Here is a 19,751-nt window from a genome sequence, read left to right as displayed (position 1 = left end):
GCTGAGTCCTGCTCAGAGGATTCACACCGGTGAGATTCTGTCAGGCTGCTCTCGGAGCAGACCTTCAAGCAGAAGGTGGCTGTTTTTCCAGCACTTAGGCATTTCTTTTTGCTGCTATGCAGCCTTCTTCAGCGCCTTTCCTGGGTTGCCACCGTTCTCACAAAGCTGGGGATGGGGTCTGAGAGCAGGGACTGAGAGCCTGGTGCAGACAGGGAGCTGTTGAAAAGGGTCCAGAGGACAGCCACGAAGATGATCAGGGGACTGGAGCACCTCCCTATGAAGACAGGCTGAGGGAGCTGGGCTTGTTCAGCCTGGAGAAAAGAAGGCTGCGAGGTGACCTCATTGCAGCATTTCAATTCCTACAAAGAGGAGGGGAATCAACTCTTTGAAAGGGTTGATAACTGCAGGACAACGGGAAATGGTTTGAAGTTGAGGGAGGGACGTTTAGGTTGGATGTCAGGGGGAAGTTCTTTGCAGAGAGAGCGGTGAGGTGCTGGAGCAGCTGCCCAGAGAGGCTGTGGATCCCTGTCCCTAAAGGTGTTCAAGGCCAGGTTGGATGGGACCCTGGGCAGCCTGGTCTGGTATTAAATGTGGAGGTTGGTGGCCCTGCCTGTGGCAGGGGGGTTGGAGATTCATGATCCTTGAGGTCCCTTCCAACCCTGGCCATTCTGTGATTCTGTGATTCCGTGACAACAGAGGGATCAGTTTGACAAAATGGTGTCTGACATGGAAGATCAGTGCCATCTCCAAGTACAAATGGTGGCAAACTAGTTTGGTTTTGTCTTGTCATATGCCTTCCTGGCACAAACCACCTTACCCAAGCAAATAAAGCAAGTTTTTGGTTCTTTGGAGGGGATTTCTTCACTGGACCAATTCACTGAGTATGTGTCACCTATTGATTCACTGAATTCATGTAGCATTTACTTTTTCAGATGATCACTAGTGTTCAAGCATGGAGGAAACATGGTCAGAACATTGCATTCTGACTCTTCCATTGCACAAGTGCGTTATGAAAGAAAGAGTTATGTAAAATTCATGGCGGATTTCACTATTTCCTATTTAACCGTTCTGCAATAAGCATGTACAATATCCCAGAAATTCACTTCACATACAATAAATGTGAGTCAGAATAACGTAGCTTTTAACATCCTTACAGTAAAACAGAGGATGATGCTCAACTTTTCCTCTGCTAACACAAAACCTTCCACTTTGACTCACAGTCCTGAAGCTGGCAGACACTCTGGAGTGTATTATTTAACAAACAGCGAATACAGATCTGGAATATTTTTACTGTTGTTTGGCTGCTGTACGTACAGAATGTAATTACAGCAGATCATTATTATGGTATAGAATTTTCTGGAAAAAACATTTTCCTGTGCATTCCCAGCACATAGCAGTCTCTCTGCTAAGGACACCCTAAAGGTCCAGTAGCGAAATATCCCTGCTGCCAATGCTGGTTCCACTCCATTCCATCCCATCCACCATCACTGGGGCTCCCAGAAGCAGCTGGCCCTATGACCAGCCCACCCAGATGGAAGCTGGGGTTTCCCCTTGGACAAGCTCAGTGCCTTTGGTAGCTTCAGTGCTGGCTCCATGGGGACCATAACAAATACAGGAGGAATTCAAGGCACTTTTTGTTTGCAGTCCAAATAAATACAGCAAGGGCAAAAGATCCACAGAAACTGAACTGTGGTCTTAAGACAGAAGATAATAAAAGGAATTTTGTCAAGATAGTACGCCGGGAAGTGGGGTTTACCACTGCTCTTGTTGTTACTGTTTGAATCCAAGGGCTTTTCTGCAGTTTTACAAGCACAGCCAAGCTGCCACGTATCTGCTGGCATAGCTGTGATAGCAGAAAAAAGAGCATTTTTCCTGGTTTAGTTTATATTGTCTAGAAGTGGCTTAAGATAAAGGAAAAACATGTCACTTTTCCTAAGAACATTTAAGCAAGAAATTTATCAGCATAGTAATATGGGTTTAAATTAATGCGTCAGCATATATGCATACAATCTTCCTGCAGATTGCACTGGAAGTGGAGCTTCCTGAGACTACGTAGCGGTTGTCTTTTCACCAGCATTATCTGTAAACTGGTTGGTGGGACAGAATTCTGCTGTACCACAAAGCCTGGATTACTGCTGTTTCCCATGGGAATATATATCCCTGGAATAAGAGTTTCGTTAGAAAGCCACGGGGGAAAAAGGCAGCTGCTAACACCACTGATAGTGCACAGCAGTGCAATGTGACAGCAAACTGGCAATGGCTGCTATGGGCTATTTGTTCTAAAGATGCTTTTTTCAGAATCTAGCTCGAATGGCATCGCTGCAGAGGGAGCCCAGCAGCCACAGCAACAGCATGCAACATAAGGGGCTGTCCTAGAGAAAGAGGGGTGCAAACGGGTCAGTTTTTAAACAAAGAATGGATTTTTTGAGATTTTCTGAAATGGATGAGTGCTTCCCTAAAACTCCCAAAAGGCTGCAGTTGTCAGGGAAGGTGCATGAGATCTCTCTGGCCACTGCATTTCACTACTGGAGGAACTGGAATCGCTGGGGCTGTCGGCTACAGCAGCTGTTTGGCAGCCTCTGTCTTGTCTCAGGCTCTTTGGATGAACAACTTGACGCAACAGGGAGATGTGACCTGCACTTGCCTCCCACCGTGGGTGCTGCCCCATCAAACAGGATCACCATTCAAAGATGCAATGGGAACTCCCCAGCACCTTTTGTATCATGCATGACTTCTAGGCCCTCGCTGCGCTTTGTGCATGAGTCATGCAAATCTTATGCCACGCAAAGCAAAAATGGCTCCACCATGCACAGATTTTATCTCTCAGATAGAAAGTGATTTTTTTTTTTTTTTGGTGACTTTACTCCTTTGAAGAACTTATCGATTTCTGTGAAATCACCATAGAACTGTCTGGCTCTCATCTCTCTGAATGGAAACATTTTGTTGAAAGACATAACGCAAAATGAACCGAAACTCTGCATTTTAACATCCATGGTTTTCAGTTTCCAGTTACTAGCTAATAGAACTGCAGATCCCATATCTCACACCACACCTCCTAGTTTCACTGACTGGAGCTCTCATGACGGCAGATCCCTCCTCTTCCCATCCCATTGCTGCTGAGAATCACAGCTCTGCCCTTGATCTCTGTTGACCCAATTGATGCAAAAGCTGATAGCCCACTGAAGCCTGGTGCTCAACTCTGATATTCAGTTTCAGTGTTTAATGAAGGAAAGCTATCACCAGTTATAAGGTGCTTAGTAGTGCTGCACTTAGTAGTAAGGAATATGTGGGGGAAACTGCTCAGATTGTTTAAATTTTGCCCAGAAGTGCAGTCCTACTGATTTAGAATGTAAGACTCGCATTTTTTGGCTCCTGGTTTCTCTGTAAGCTCTGATATTGCTAAAGAACATGAGACGCCATTTCTATTTCAGGACTTTTTTTCTGATGAGTCCAGCCAAATACTTGTATCTGAAATCCTTTCAGAGAGGACAAAAAGGTTTTTCAAGCAAATTTGTGCAAGCTGATAAATTTAAATGAAAGCTTCAGATCTAATGCTCCAGTCTGACTGCACACCTGCTCAATTCCGGCAGCTTATTAAAGACAGTGCTTACTTGGTCTTTCTGTCCATTATGGATGCAATTTATTTAGCAAAAGAAAAGTTTATTGCCTATCAGTTGCATCACTGTGCCTACTTGCTGCTATTGTTCTGCTGCATCATTTGCCTTTTCTTGCTGGTTCAAGCAAGGACCCATGAAGATCCCACCATACTCTGAGACAGAACCAGATGTGGAGTGAATTTGCATTACCATTTTCTAATCCAAACAGGTATCTTGACTGCATCAAGCCAGATGCTTGATGCCAGTCTGCACTTCTGGCTGCCCTGCTACAAAATGATCCTGTGTACCTGAACCATCAATACACCAAGGCTTTCTATCTGAATTTGCTTTCCCCTGCTCTACATCTTTTACTCCAAAGCTCAGATGATGTGTTAAACACTTCCTGTCTTCAAAAAAAAACCCCAACCTCTGAACTAAAATCCACAATGTTATGATCGTATAGAGATCCAAGTTACGTTTCCAAATCCAGTGAACCTGAGTCAAACCAAAACGTGCCTGTGGGTGCACAATAAGTTCTGAACAATGAGAACTGGGGCTGACGCTGTTGAAATCTCCACCTAGCCCACGCTGTTAAATTGCATGCAACTCATTTGCCTAGAAATATGCCTGAGACATATCACTTGGGTGCATCTCTGTGACTCTCCCTGTTCATCCCTGTTCTGGAAAGATCAGCACGGTGAAATGTTCAAGCAGGTCTGCCCGGCTCTTCATCCGCAGGTTGTGTCCCCTGTTCTTGGATGGTGGGTTTCACCAAAGCCTCTCTGGGGCCACCACGAGGTAAGTGCCGTGGTAAGGGGAGCCCCTGGGGACTTAAAGCAGCAGTCTAAACAAACTTACTCTTCTCCTGGCTAGCTACAGTATATTTGAAACCTGGTTGTATCAGGCATCTTCTGCCTGACAAAATTTCATTCCGTTTTAACATTCAAGCTACTGACTCCAACAAAGAGGCAAATGTCATTGCAGCCCACTAGGAATCCTCTAATAGCAAACAGCTTTAACTCACCTTCCAGCACACCAAGTTTATTTATAGAGTTTTGAAGATCATTTCAGGCACAAAAGACGTGGAAATACAAGAGACAAATAGGTCCTTTAGGAGAAGAACACAACAGAGCTGCAGAGGATGTAATTCACTCTCCTTTCCATTTAGCAGTGCTGCTAGTGATGGTGAAGTCTGGGCAATGTGCTGTGTGTGAGCAACACAGTCCTGGAAAGGATGGGCTGTAGGTTGCAATTCTCCCGGCTGGAGATTTCCATGCAGAAAACGCCTGGTAAAATCTTATTCACTCTGAAGACAGATAAATCATTGTAATTGTTCTTCAGAGCCTGAGATAAATGCAGGCTCTGGTAAGGGTACAGAATCTGAGTGGGCTCAAAGCGGAGCTTGAACTCCACAGGAGACAAGAAAGCCTGTGACACTCACCCCCTCAGCATAAGGTTGAACGTAACTCTGGCTGTGCACAAAAAAACATCTCCAAACATGGCAGCACCAAACTCTTTGCATAGATAAATAAACGACCCTGATGGTCACGTGCTGACACCAAACCTTGTTCATGGACATGGCTCAAGGTCTAAGGCACTGGGGATTGGCTTCTGGCTGAAAATTAGTAAAGCTTCTTATTAAACCAGCTATTCAAATCCATCATGTAAAGAAATATTCCTAGCCATTCTGATTCCAGCACTCCTTTCAAGAAGTGCTAACAAATAAAAAGAGAATTGCAAAAGCCCTGCAATTCGGGAGCAAGGAAACCTGTACTTAGCATCATTAATTCTTGCCTTACCCTATAATTTAGTTCTCCTCTTTAAGTTTTATGGTAAACGTGGGATTTTCTGGAATGCCTCAGATTTCCACTTTGGATCCAAAGGTCTCTTGGGTAGGGAGTACATTCACATGTTTTGTTAGTAGGAAAGCAGATTTGTGGAGGTACAAAGCACCACAAAAAAAGATCTCTAAGGGATTGCCTGCACCAGACTGGTTTAGGTTTTGGCTGTGGGCTTCTTCCTAATTCACAAGGCAATCAGACACTCCTTCTTGTGCCAGATCAATAATTTGTTTTCAACAGCTCCGTTGGTGGCTGTGCTGTAATCACAGCAGGGGACACCACTGGAGATGCCTTTGTGTGAGTGCGGCCCAGCTCTTGTGCACATTCACCAGCCTGAAGTGCATCCAAGTGTTCAAGCAGGTACCCAGGGACACTTGTGTGAGGACCTACACATGTTGTTGTGTGCCTGGGCCTTGGTCACTGGCCAGGCTGTCCCAAAAAGGACAATGGATTCAGATTTCCTGTTTCTAGCTTTGCAGAGGCGTGTTTTTCAAAGCTTGTTCTCTTTGTCGTGCTTTCCCTCCCCAGCACACCTTTCCAGAGAGAATTCTCAGCAATGCTCTATCCCCCACATGTCCTGGAGCACATGTTCTGAAGTGCACGAGCTGCCACGCTTTTGCCAGAGTTGCCCTTGAAAATTCAGTCATGTAAGAAACAAAACAAAAAGTCTCAGTGAAATTCCATAGGTGTCGATTTAAAAATTGACTACTACTGCTAAAGTACTCTCACATACCATGAAATTCTGTTGTAATTTCCTTCTAAGCAGCCTGGGGTTAATGAGGCTGAAGAGAATGATAGGAAGGAAATTATATATTCTTTTTTTCTCATCATGTCCCAAATGTCACCTCTGACCTGTCTTTCTATTTCTGGCATGGACTAAACTGCCTCTATTTATTTAGCAGCCTACACACCATCACAGTAACATAGCAACAGTACTGTCAGTTGTGAATTCGAAAAAAAACAGAGAAAAAAGAACACACTTTTCATAAGCAAACTGTTAAGGCTTTACGATCTAGTAACACTACAATAAATGCTTCTGTTTTCCCTTTTACAAGCCAGTACTATGAGGTTCCCACTCTGCAAAGCCAGTGGAGAGATGCCTGAAGGAAGTGGGCAGCATCACCACCGAGATGGCTTCTAGCTGTGCAAGTCACACTTGCCCCTGACCTTCTTGTTTGCTTGTCCTTGGTGTTTCAGCTCAAACAGTTCTCAAGCTGAGCAGAGATGAAAGCAGGAGTTTGGGGAAGATACTGAAATAATGATGGAATGTATTTGGTGTTTTCCCTTCATGTTTCAAGAACAGTTTCCCATTATCTTATGATCTGCAGCTCAGGTGATCTGTCCAGAAGCGACACAACAGAAGACAGTGAAATGAAATAGGAGCAACAGTCCCATTTGCAGCCAACACTTAGCAGTTCAAATCTCACTACAGGAAGAGTAAGTGAGCGGAGAGCCATAAAGCACCCGTCACATCAGAGGGGTACTGCCTAAGGACACTTTGCAAACCGCATCTAGTGGGAGCAAGGTGCCTGAGTACCTCAAAAAAGCAGTTCCCTCAGCAGTGCTACTTATTTTTAAGCCTAGGGCCTCAGTGAGAACTCAATCACTTTATTAGGATGGGTTCAAAATGTTGAATTTATTAAAAATAAAACTACCTACGACTGCAAAGCTTCTACTATAAATATTAGTAAACAACACAGATGCAGTAGCTGGAGCAGTAGCGAGAGCTTCACGCAGCAGTGTGGGCCTTGTGCAAGTGTGGCCTCATTGCTTCTGTAAGCCCAGCTGGTACCTCTTCACTTAGTGCTCCTCTGCAGAGCTCTGGGCAGCGCACGGCCACCCAGCCTGCCAGCAGCTCTGCACTGTGTGCCTACACACCTACAGGCATGAGCGTCCAGCCTGCCCAGCCCCTGCAGAGCAGGATTTCACGAGGCATCAGCTCAATGCTTCTGTTTTAGAGGCTTTATCACCCAGACCATGAAATCTGCAAGTAACAAATGGATGACTGCTCCCAACTACTGGCTTCTTCTTCTTGGCACCACCAGCTCCTGTCAGCTTAAACAAATGTCTTCACAACTGCAAGATCCTTGACCTTCCACAAACAGTTTGTAAGTTTGGTATGTGAAAACAGACTGTCCGCAAACTATGCTCTCTGCTGAGATTACAACGGGTGCACATTTAGAAAGGGCCCCATTATGACCATTATTCTGCTCAACAGAAATGCAAATGCAGAACCCGCAGTCCCCAGCACTTGGGATTCACAGGGCAAATAACATTTGCCATTAACAAGGCTCACAGAAACTACTGTCTTTTAAAACGAACTGCCAAAAATGAGTCAAAAGCTTTCAAGTGTCAATCCGAGTTCCATTTAAATCAACACCTTCATTTAAGTAATTTTGAACTCATACTAGTAATGACATTTTACTGTCTTTCCATCAAAAGTTCCATAGGAACAGATACTGAGCAGCTGCCATGCACTGCTCCAGGCTCTGGTGGAAAGCTGTGAGGTGGTTTTGACTGCAAGGCTCAGTGGGGTTTCTGGCATCAGCTACTTTAGAAGAAGGGAAATAGCAAAATCTCTAAGAACAGTGGTTTCATTCTGGCGATTAGAAAGCTATTAATGAGTTAAGCTCAGAAAGGAAAGAGAATGTTGTGCTGCTGTGAAGGCTAGACACAGGTTTTGTTTTATTTTTAACGAATATCAAGTACTAAATTATGCAGCAGATTTTAAAACCAAACTTTGCATGGCTTTTAGGGCTCCTTTTTCCTGACATAACACATACAAGAACAAGTGAGGAATTTTATAAAACAGAAAATAAGAAAAGGTTGAAATGTAGCATTTTATTCAACAATAGGTGAGAAAGAGGAAAATCTATTTTATCTGGCTGCTTGTAATGTTTTGACATGCAAATTTCATTTCAAACATGGCATTCTTTCCTTGTCTTATCTCATTGTTAATTCATTTCAAACTCAAATGAAAAGGACAAGCAAACAAATAAAAGAGACTGTTTCTCTACAAAGTGATGCCATAGGAGTAAACTCACCCTTTCCCCTGAAAACATCACGTGGGCATAATGTGCATTCATAGCATTTTGACACATCGTCGATAAAAGTAATGTGTTTATTCACATTACACTTTTCATGCTACAACAAATAGTTCACCGAAGTGCTACTTTTAATGCTTTTTCCTCCAATATAAGTTCAGTTGCATCACGAGTTTAATTACCGCTCAAGTTAACATTTCCTTCTCAATTTCGAACATGTTTTTTTTAAGTCTTTACTTTTGAATGCAAAGAACTGATAAGTTGGCTTTCTGTTTTGAATAGAAACCAATAGCTGGACATTCCTGTGCTCTGAAAACATGTAGGCAAAGATTAAACTGGGGCTTCAGAGCTATTACAGCCCCACCCAAATAAATAGTCTGAGGGAAGTTATTCTGCTTAACATTCTGATATTCAGGTTGCCAAGAACAGCAGTGTTTTTTAGAAATTATTTTTTCTTAGAAGTCAGCCTATCTCGTTAAACATTGTATATGAACTACCAAAATGCAGTCAAGATGGAAGAAAATGGTGTAGAATAAACATTGTGCTTAACCTACCGAAGCACGATCAAATGGTGGAACATGGTCCGGCTTGCATCACACTAATTATAAACATTTAAGGATGGAAGCTCCTCCCTAAAATACATTTTCTGCTGTTGTTTTACCTGTGAGATCTGTTTGTTCAGTGTTTCACAAAGAAGGGGATCAGCTAAAAGGCTCCATAATCTTCATCACGGGGCACTCTAATTCCCACCTTCCCCAAATTTGCACACATTATCTAAACGCACTCCATTATCTCAATGCAATTTGGGGATGTGGATTCCAGCAGGGTATGAAAGGTGGCCATAGCTCTCTGTTCAGAGAGGGCAGAGCATGAGAGGCTTTGTAGGAACATCTGGAAATGAACAGACTGATGGACAGAAGTTACATTCTAGTTATTTTTTTGCAAAAATACCCCAGCTCCCAAACAGCAGCAGAAGTATCTGAGTCACACAGCACTTGGGGATTTCTTTCAGACATGGCAGTGTCACTACACGACATTAGAGCAGAGAGCAGCTCCTCGCTGTGCTGAGTGATTCTTGTTCCTATTCTTTGAGCAAACTCTTCCATAGTTCTACTTTACTTTTTCTTCTTAGTGGCCAGTAACTTCCCATTTGCTCTCCTGATAAACATCAGAACTTCAGTTAAAAATGAGGAAGTCATCTAAATTCTCTTATCTCGTACAACCATAGAGATGGGCACAATGGTCAAGTCTCGGCCAATCCCCCAGCAGAGGCAGCCATCTCGTGCTACCTGCTGTGCCCTTCTGATGGCCCTTCCCACGCAGACAGCAGCAGGGACACTACTTTCCTACCTTTTTGATTTACGACACTGCTAATTTTGGTTCTGTGAACCTACCCAACTTGCTGTGGAAGCCATAACTCCACAGGCCATCTTTTAAACTTCACTTCACTTACCAGAACTTGCCTGCAGACACCCTGTATGGCACAGATCCCATACCCAAAAATCCAAATGGATGTAAACTCTTAGTTTCAACCTGGTCAAGCTGCTCATCTGATGCTAGCTGAGCCTTCTACCTTTGCAGCTCCGACACTCCAAGAAGTAGAGTGTTAAGAATTGCAAAGTGAATTTTCTCCCCTTTATTTTATTTTGGACTCTTGTTCTAGAGATGCTGAGAAGGAATTCTGATTTTCAGTAGTGTCTAAAGAATCCAGTTCATCAAGTAAAGCGAGAGACTTGGTTGTTTTTTTTGAGCAAGTGGTCTTTCCTCATCAGTTTGTACAGTACTGGAGATTAAAAATAGTTCTTCAGCTGGGGTACAGCTGTGCAGAGCTGGCTTAATGGAGCTGCACAGACTCACACCAAGCAAGGGTCTGTGTGCAGCCTTCACTCCTGCAGCCCACCTAAGGAGCACTCACGGAGCAGCAGGTGGGCTGCTGCCTGTCACTGCTGCTCCTGAGCAGGAGGAGCTACAGCACAACGGCTCAAGGGTGGGTTCAGATTAGCTGCCTGCTAAAAATCTGATCTCCATCTCCTTATCAGCACATGAAAAACATACCTTCTCCATGGCATTTATCTCTTACTTCATTAAGCACCCTCTGTGCCCTTGCCATGCTTTTATTTCCCTCGCTGCGACATTCTGCACTGCCTGTAAAATGCCCTTGTTTTCCAGACCATGAAGCGATTTTCTCCCTATTTCACTAAGCAGAAAACAACTATTACGATTCAGTGATCAGGTTCATCTCAACATGAAAAGCAACATAAAGCTTGATGTTACAGAACTGGGCTACAACACCGCCCTGATGTTGTGATTCTTATTTGTAACACAGACTTTCTCCACTTGAGGTTCTTTCTGCCTAATCCAACCCTTTGGCTGGAAGCATTTAGCTCTAACCCAAGGCACAGAGCAACCACTGGACTTGCAGCAGGTTTTTCCATGACATCTGATTTCCTGCAGAGGCTGGTACTCGCGATCCACTAATGCCCATAACAGACATCTCTAGTGGGGCCAGGTTTTCTTCCCACAGGTCTGAGTCTGCCTGAAACTGCATTTTCAGCCTCGAGCAGGACAGACTTCACCTCGCCATGCCACTTCCCAGTTTTGCAGAGCGCCTTCTTCCTCTCTTGCCCGCCCCACGCTCGGCTCCCCTGAGCCCCCAGCACACATGGCCCCAATGGGCAACAGACCCTAAAACAAAGTGGGGAAATGAGAGCAGCACAGCTTTCAGGTCACACACAGGGGATAAAGAATGGCAGCAAACACCCACAGTTCTCCCAGGAGAGTCCTCTGCCTCCCCAGCCAGGCTGCTATGGCAGACTCACATTTCAGGTGTCAGGCAGAGGAGCAGAACTGCTTGTACTATGAGCACAGTATCAGAGTATTTGCTTGCTGGAGCGAGGCTCCCTGTGCTTTCTAATGAATTCTCAGCGTTTAGCACTAAGCGCTCTGTTTTTACAGAAAGTTACATGCGGGTAATTAATCTCATGTTCGTTTCCTGCACATGTAAGGGAGCAGCCTTTGTTAGGGAATGATAAGACACTTCTAAGAATAGTACTACTGAGAGCATCAGCTTTGCGAGACTTTACAGGAAAAATACATACTCCTAACACCTGCTTTTTGTTTCTCAAAGTTTTGAAAACAACTGCTAACCTAGAGCCAAATCCTGCCCTTGTTTATGCATGGAAAGCCTGATTGGTCTCAGTAAAGAGCAATTAAAAAGGAGGGCATGTTTTGGTCTTTAGGGTCCCATTTTTCAAAGGCACGCTGCCCTAATTTTATAAACATTAAACATTCCCACTGGCTTCAGGGGGACTATCTGCAGTTCCCAGTTCCCAAATTCATCATTTTGCCCAGATCCCAATGAATGTCGTGGGACTTTCTTAGTGATGGGTAAAGCCTGAGGAGCAAGAAGGGATCCATGCTCAGGCACAGCTTGGGCCTGATGCTGAACTCAGGGAAACGTATGCTGGGAAGTGACACAGAGGGATGCAGCAGGCGGTGGGCAGCCCCTGAGCCCCCAGCCAGCTCTGCTGCAGGTGGTGCCAGCAGGCAGAAGGGCTGCTGCCATGCTGATGTGTGGCTGTCGAGCCAGCACCAGGCTGATGCTTGATGCCTCCTGAAGCCTGTTGAAGCAGGCTTTGTTTTCCAGCTCCGCTGTTTTCAAGCAGGTGAGGCGGTTCGGCTGTGCTGCCTTCCAGCCCTGAGCGAGATGTGCAAGCTGCCACACTGGTGGAACTATGAGAAGTGAACACAACGTCTTGTAGCACGTGAGAGACGTTTTCCATTTGGTTTGCATCATCTCCTCTGTCACCAGTCATATGAGAGGGAACACCAGCCTTAGCTGTGCTTACAGCAGATCTTTTTCTGCTTTATTGTAGACAAAGGAGTAGTACATCCTCCTAATCAGAAAACAAAGTCTAATCTGAAGAGATCCAGCTAATCTAGTCCTGCTGGAAGAGTAGCACAGAGCCACTGCGCCAAGGTACGTAGTGCAAAGCCCAGTGGGGGTGAGCTGCAGGCAGTGCCGCACTACTCGGAGCCCCTGTCGCGGCCGTCCCCCTGCCTGCATAATGGGGGCTTTCAAACCCAGCTTTACCACTTTCTGTTTTCTCCGCTTTGTCCTTTTATGAATATTGAGTCATCAAAAATAGCTTCAGTGGCAGAGTTATTAATGGTACCAGCTGGGTGAATCAGTGGCTCCTGTGCTGTCTGGTGCCTGCTGCACGGGGCTGTTAGCACCCCTGGGACAACACACGATGAGAATTACATGTCCATATTTTATCTGCAGCTCCCTTGAGACACATCACTGTGCTTATTTTAGAACTGGAAAACGTTAGTGGAACAAAGCAAATATTCGGCCATTTCAATGCTGTACTACAATCTAAGAGAAGAAACTCCAGCTTACAGCAAGTCAAAAGTAAATCCAATCCTAACCTCAGTAAATTTGCCTTTCTCCTAGTTTTAGCAGAAAGGAAAAACTACACCACTGAACGATCTCTGCCACGTTCTTCACAAGGCACTTATTCCTCATACGATACGAAAAAGCTCACATCAGCAGTCTGGCAAAAAAACGCTGATAAACAGAAGCGAATACGACGAATGACGTGAGCTGCGCTCGGCAGCGCGGTGCCCGGGGCAGGGCAGGCCGGCAGGGCGCACAGCGCAGCGTGAGCATCAGCGCAGCACCTGCACGGGGATCATCAGGGCGCAGGACGGCCCCCGACGGGCTTACGGTTTGATCGCTGTCCCAAGCGATTTTATTTATTTGTGAAGGATATTACCCGGAATACCTTCCTTGCAGCTCTGCAGCGATGCAGTTTCTTATGTTTGCAACGCACACCCGTTGTTTCTTTTTGTTTGTTTCGGTTTTTTTGTTTTTTTTTTTTTTTTTCAAAAAAAAAAAAAAAAAAAAAACAGATGCAACGCGGAGCGGGAGCCGTTCGCGCGGAGCAGCGCCAGTCCCCGTACCCGCAGCCAGCAGGGGCTGGGCAGCACGGCCCCCTGCCGTCCCTGCTCCCCTGCCCCAGCCGCCCCGGCAGCACCGTTAAGTGACCGCCTCTGGCGCACTGAGCTGCTAAATAAAAGTATCCCCACCGCAGCCGTTAGCAAGCGTTACAGGCATCTTAACAAAGCTGAGCCTCGGAATGGAATGTGCTGGCTTTTTTTTTTTCTTCTTTTTTTCAGGGGCTTTTGCGCTCTTCCATGGGGAAAACGCGTCCGAAATTCTTACGAGGCTGTTGGTTACGGTAACGTTAACTGAAAGCGAGCTGCGGTTTTTAACCTAGAGCACGTTGCATAACAACAGCGGGGCTGCACGCGGACGGGGCACCGCAGCCCGCGGGCGCACAGACGGACCGCGGCTCCGTCCGCTCGGTCGGGACGCGCCGGGAACGGCAGCCCGCCGGGGACGGACGGGCTCCGCGCGCACTTACGTATCGCTTCAGCTTCCTTTCGGGGGGCGACTTGATGAGCCAGCCGGTGCAAACGACGTCCCCGGAGCTCATCTTCCCCCCGCTCCGCGCGCGGGTCCGCGGGTGCGCGGCCGCGCCTCGTTCCCCGGCGATCGGCGAGCTTCCTCCGGCCCCGCTCCCACTGCGCTCCGGCCCGGGGAGGAAGTCATGACATTGATCACTGACACGGCCGGCCCTCCTCCCTCCGCCGCGAACACAATGCAGCACACCGAGCACGTGATGGGGACGACGGGGACCGACGGCCGGGCGGGGTCCCGCCGGTGGCCCCGCCCGAAAGATGCGGCGCCGCGGGCGGTGAGCGCGAGGGGCGGCCCGGGGGTGGGGCGGTATCCGAGGATGCTGCCGGTACCCGGGGATGCCGCCGGGCTCGCGGCTCCCGCCCTCCGAGCACCTGCCTGCAGCACAACGTGCCTCGCCGCTTCTTCGCTTGGCTGAGGGTTTTTGTTTTTCCTCCTCTCCTCTCCTCTCCTCTCCTCTCCTCTCCTCTCCTCTCCTCTCCTCTCCTCTCCTCTCCTCTCCTCTCCTCTCCTCTCCTCTCCTCTCCTCTCCTCTCCTCTCCTCTCCTCTCCTCTCCTCTCCTCTCCTCTCCTCTCCTCTCCTCTCCTCTCCTCTCCTCTCCTCTCCTCTCCTCTCCTCTCCGAGGTATCCCATGCGGTCATTAAATGAGTAAGCTGAGGAGCCTGGGCACTGTTAGAGAACACAGAACTGAAGCGCTGAGGTCCTCACTAGACTGATCTGATACGTGCCACTGGCAAAGACCAGCAAAGGGGCATCAGTCTGACCCCAAACACAGGCACACTTCATCTCAGCCAGTACCTAAGAGGAGTTCTCTGCTTGCAGTTTTCTCTACTTCCCCTTCTCAGGCTCTTAATGTTTCAAAGAAAAACAACCCCTGACTACTGGTAAGCCAGAAGAGAACAAATTGCCTGATTGCATTTGTGGAAAGCAAGAAGGGGAGTGATTTTTTACATGATGTAATAGAGATAGGACAAGGGAGAACGGCTTTAAACTATAAGAGGGGCACATTTAGGTCAGATGTGAGGAGGAAAGTCTGTACTCAGAGGACGCTGAGGCCCTGGCACTGCTGCACAGAGCTGTGGGTGCCCCATCCCTGGAGGTGTGTAGGGCCATTGGAATGGTCCCTGGTCCCTGTGCTAGGGGGGCAGCCAGCCCACGGCAGGGGTTGGATCTCCGTGATCTTTGAGGTCCCTTCCAACCTCAGCCATTCTATGATTCCCCCATGTCCCCATAGGCACCTGACTGGAACACACAGGCGTGCTATTTGAACCTGCTCGTTTCCATATCGCAGAGCTAATGGTGCTGTGATGAATGCTGAGCACAGTGTGAAAGCCCTCACTGCACTGCTGAGAGGAGCAATCAGGAAGGAAAGGAAAGGCAGAACAGGAGGACTTATTTGGTTGACAAATGTGTGGGTATCGAAACAGGAAGAGATGCCACAGTAATCTGGGCTGACATTCCCACAAGCAAACGTTTCTCCCAGGTCTGGACTAAAGCACATCTTTTAAAGAGCTATCTAATTTGACCTTCAGTATATCAAGCAATGGTGAGAGAAAAGATTTCCTTGTAGCCTGTTCCTGTGCTCTTCTACAGAGTATGTTACATTTTATTTGAAACCTAAATTCAACTAAATTTGACCTTCTGGTTATTTTCTCTTGCTCTGTGACTTTTATTTCATTAAAAAGTTCACCACTACAAATACCAAGCACGTCTCACTGTGCAGGGATCACATCACCCCTTACCTTCCCTTCTGCAGCCAGAGGCTGAGCTCCCATGCAGCTATTTATAAGGATTGTTTTCTACTGTCTGGGTAATATTTATGTTTTCCCTTCAAATTCTCTCCAGCTATTTCTATCTCCCTGTTGGCATACAGAGACCAAAACTGGCATTCACCACTGTTAGTCCCCATTTCACTCATACTGACTTGCACTTCCCTAGCCCACCTTTTTACAAAAACAGCAGTATTGTTTTTTCCCTCAATGTGTTGCTCTAATAACTAATCTTCAGGCAACCGAAATGTTGGCACTACGACACTCCTCGGACACTGATTTAGAAGATGTGCCCCTATCACACGACCTGTGCTCTTTTGTCTCTGCTACTTGTCTGCATTAGATGATACAGTGTTGCGCTTAACTGTTCAACCCCTGTTGCTTGATGAAGCTGTCTCCACAGACACGCAGCTACAGACAGCAAAGAAACCCACTGTTGGGAGCAATTCTGCCTCTGCATCTTTTTCTGGCCTCTTGGTTGTCCTTCCTTGTCTTTTTCTGTTCTGCTCTTGCATGCCCTCAGCTGAGCATCCCTGATAGAGTTCCTATTCTCTTGCACTAGGTTAATAACACAAATAACCTCGCAGGGACATCTAGGAATAGTGTGCAGAGTAAGAAATGCTATTTGACCACAGCTGTACCCTCTCTGATATCCAACCAAAGTACACATTCAAGCGGGAAACACATCCAAAGTGTCTAGCTAGCAACTTACCCCATGCTGACCTATAAAGCCTTGCAGAGGTTGAGTGCAGCTGAGAGGCAGCTCCAGTCTGGGGAACAGCCCATTCTTTCACCCGGTGGTTGAACCCTGTTTACATGTGGGGCTCCCACCACACTTACTCAGCAAAATGCTGGCATGCCTCTGCAGCATTCCCACAGCCAGCAGAATGCCCCGTGCCACTAAAAGCCATGACAGTGTATATGTGTTCCAGCTGCTCCTGACAGCTCCCACCCTGCTCCCCCACAGACAGCACGTTTCACTCTATCCGTTCACGAGGACACATTCAGCCAGTTACAGGAAACGTTCAGCCCCTCCCCTCCCCTCCCCTCTCCTCGGTATCCCATGGGGAAATACTGTGTGCAGTTACCATGGAGTAGAGGGTACTGCAGCAAAGAGAGTGCATTTCAGGCAGCACAGGCTTCTGAACCATATCTGTGAGTGCAGGGAAGGAAGAACAATTTGGTGGCAGCTTTGTGCTTGAGATTGTTGCAGAAAAGGAAGGCTGATGGCAGGATGAGGAAGAAAGAAGCCAGGCAGGCAGGGAAGCACAGCACAAGGCATGGGGAGCAGAAGCAGATTCTCTGTAGGCTTTAATAAGTGAGCCAAAGCTAGTCCTGCTTAACAGCTCCTGAAGCAGAAACTGGTAATGCTTTGGAAAACATAAAAGGTGTAGTCTGGTCTTCCATTGTGAGTGGATGTTGGCAAATAAAAGCATCCAAACAGGATGAAAGCAAGAGGACTTCCACAGCATGATAAAGCCTGTGGCTTACTGCTGTGATGGCTGTTGGCCTCCGGAATGTGTCGGCCATGCTTGCAAGACTGCTTTGCAGCATCCTTCCGCACATTGCTTGGACTCAAAGGAAATCCTGGTACATCCTAAAGTCTTTGTACGAGCACTGTTACATTTACAAATACTCTGTGATATGCTAAGTGATAACAGTGAAATCAATCACCAGAATATGCTCTTGCTTAAGACAATTTATTTTGGGAAGAGAATTTGTGAAAAAACTATTTCAGGAAGCTTTAAAGAGAGATCAAGCCTACACTGTACTGACCTGCTTGCTCAATACTCACAAACACTCAACATTTTGTAATATGCTGTCTCTTTGTAGGCAGGTTATTTATAGGTTTTCAATACTGCCAAACCACTGTATTTCTGTTGGAAAAATCCATTTTGACCACTTTTGCTTTGATCTAAAAAACACTTTTGAAGTGTCTTTCACTTCCAATGAAACTAGGATCCTGGCTTGTTGAATACACAGGACATCACTGTGCATAGGTGGGCAAAATCAGTGGTTCAGGGCAGCACACACAGTGGTACCATTTCTTGTTATAGCCTGGTTTATGGCTGCCTCAACAGATGTGGCTTAGAGTGGCCACAGCCCTGGCCTCTACCTGCCCTGCTGTATTGCTACCAGGCAGTATCCTGGGCAGCTGGGGTGATGTGCTGAGCTGAGCTGAGAGGCAACTAGCAGATCTCTCCACTGGGCTGGATTTTTGGACACTACTACTAGCAATTTTCTTATTTTTCACTACTGAATGATGTCTTGTTTGTATGTTCTCTTGTCCACTCTGGAGACTGTCCATAGAGCAAGGTGAAAACTGGATACAGGAAACTGAGGCATGAGTATGGTGCTTACAACTCAAACCAAAACAAAAGCAAAACCAACAAGGCCCCTTCTGTATGAACAGTTCATGTTAAGGCTGTTGCCTGTGCCCATAACTGAGATGCTCTCGAGTGACCTCATGGCAGCTGGTGATACCAGGCTCCCTCAGGCCAGCATGGGGCTCTGTATGGGGCTGCCATTTGGGGGCCTGCTTTTGGCAGGCAGGTGCAGGCTGTGGATGCTGTGCCGGGCTGAGCAGCATGCAGGACTTGGATGAGGGTGGCCGCAGACAAGAGGCAGAACTTGCAGGCCTCTCTGGCCATGCTCTATGGTTCAAAGAGCCCGGCTGGTTTCCCAGTGGTCGTGATGTCAACTACTGATGCTGGCAGGCCTCATGTGCCATTTGTAGTCAAAGTTTTCACTGATACATTTAAATGAGGAAAAACTAGTGCTGCAGGGGTGGATTTTGGTCTAAAGTGCTCAATGGAAAGTCTCTATGATGCATAAGGGAACAAACAAACAGATTAATGACCAGAGGTATGGCACCCGGCCCCTTCTAACAATGTACAGTGGGTTCCCCCAGTACTGCTGCATAATGCAGTGCTGAGTATGACTATACAGCAGCAGGTGCAAGAGGCCTTACACATCTGCCTTGCATTATCCTTTTCCTTTCCATGATCAAACCAGCCGTATGATTGGGCAGCTTCCCACTGCTCTGCAGCCTCCATCCAGCCCGTGGTGTGGCAATGCCACCTAGTGACATCGGGCAGGGTGCTGCTGCCTGCTGCACTTCAATTCCTTTTCACATCAGAGAACGTTCAAATCACAACCTGTAGTTACAACGCCTTTCCTTACTTGCGTTGCTGTTGCTAACAGAACTGACATTTCACTGCTGGCAGCAGGTAACTGCTCATGAGGAGCATACGTGTATTTCCTTGCATGGTTCAATTTTTAAAAGTTACACCAAAGCAATGTCTCTGTGTTGGAGAAATTAAGACCAGCACAATTAGTCTTCTGTTCTCCAGAATCGTTCTGTATTTGGGAGAAGAGTATCTACAGTCCAGGATCTCAGAAGTCTTGCATTCTGGATAGTAATAGAAATGCCTCACCAACTTTTTATGTATGTCTGTAGTGCCTGATATGTAAAAATGAATAACAACGTGCCTAAGGACAGCATAGCTTTGTTTACAAAACATGCTACCTGAACTGGACAAAGCACTGTTATGAACTCTGAGTGCAAGGCACAACACATGCAGCCCTGCCAATTGTGTTTGCAGACTGAAATGAGAGGGGGGTAAAAGAGGAAAAGCAAAGAGCCAGCAGCTCATTCTTTACATGGCAACCAGCTCCTTGCCTCCCAGCCACGGAAAAATAAAGAAAAATTGGGGGAAATTCTGTGGGGTTTTGCAAATGCTTTTGAAAACATGTTGTGTAAGAAGGAAAAATAGTAAATACAAAACACACCTCCATATATTTTTGGTAACTTACTAGATTACTGCTTGGTAATAGCACTGTATGAGTCTTTTTCAGCCGATGGCCTGCAGAACCACAGGAGCGTCCAGCATAGCCTGCAAGAAGTGAGAACTTCTCAGCTAATTGCTGAATGCAGATGTCAGGCACACAAGCAAGTAATATCCGAAGGGGATCTTTCATGACAGTAGCAGCTTGATTGCTGGGTACTGCGTGT

At 46.6% G+C, this 19,751-nt stretch overlaps 1 protein-coding gene across 1 annotated transcript in view; it reads right to left on the bottom strand.

Annotated features, from left to right (window-relative positions):
- GAB3 (GRB2 associated binding protein 3) overlaps window positions 1-13,982 on the bottom strand; it is a gene marked incomplete at both ends in the record, with an annotated part of 50,321 nt that extends 36,339 nt beyond the window's left edge. The window contains one exon of the mRNA XM_079542113.1: window positions 13,911-13,982. Within this exon, the coding sequence (XP_079398239.1) occupies window positions 13,911-13,982 (72 nt within the window). The remainder of the gene's footprint in view (window positions 1-13,910) is intronic.
- Between the last annotated feature and the right edge of the window lie 5,769 nt (window positions 13,983-19,751).

Source organism: Tetrao urogallus (genome assembly GCF_951394365.1).
Source record: "Tetrao urogallus genome assembly, chromosome: 13".
Classification (NCBI taxonomy): domain Eukaryota; kingdom Metazoa; phylum Chordata; class Aves; order Galliformes; family Phasianidae; genus Tetrao; species Tetrao urogallus.
This window is presented reverse-complemented; position numbering and strand designations above follow the sequence as displayed.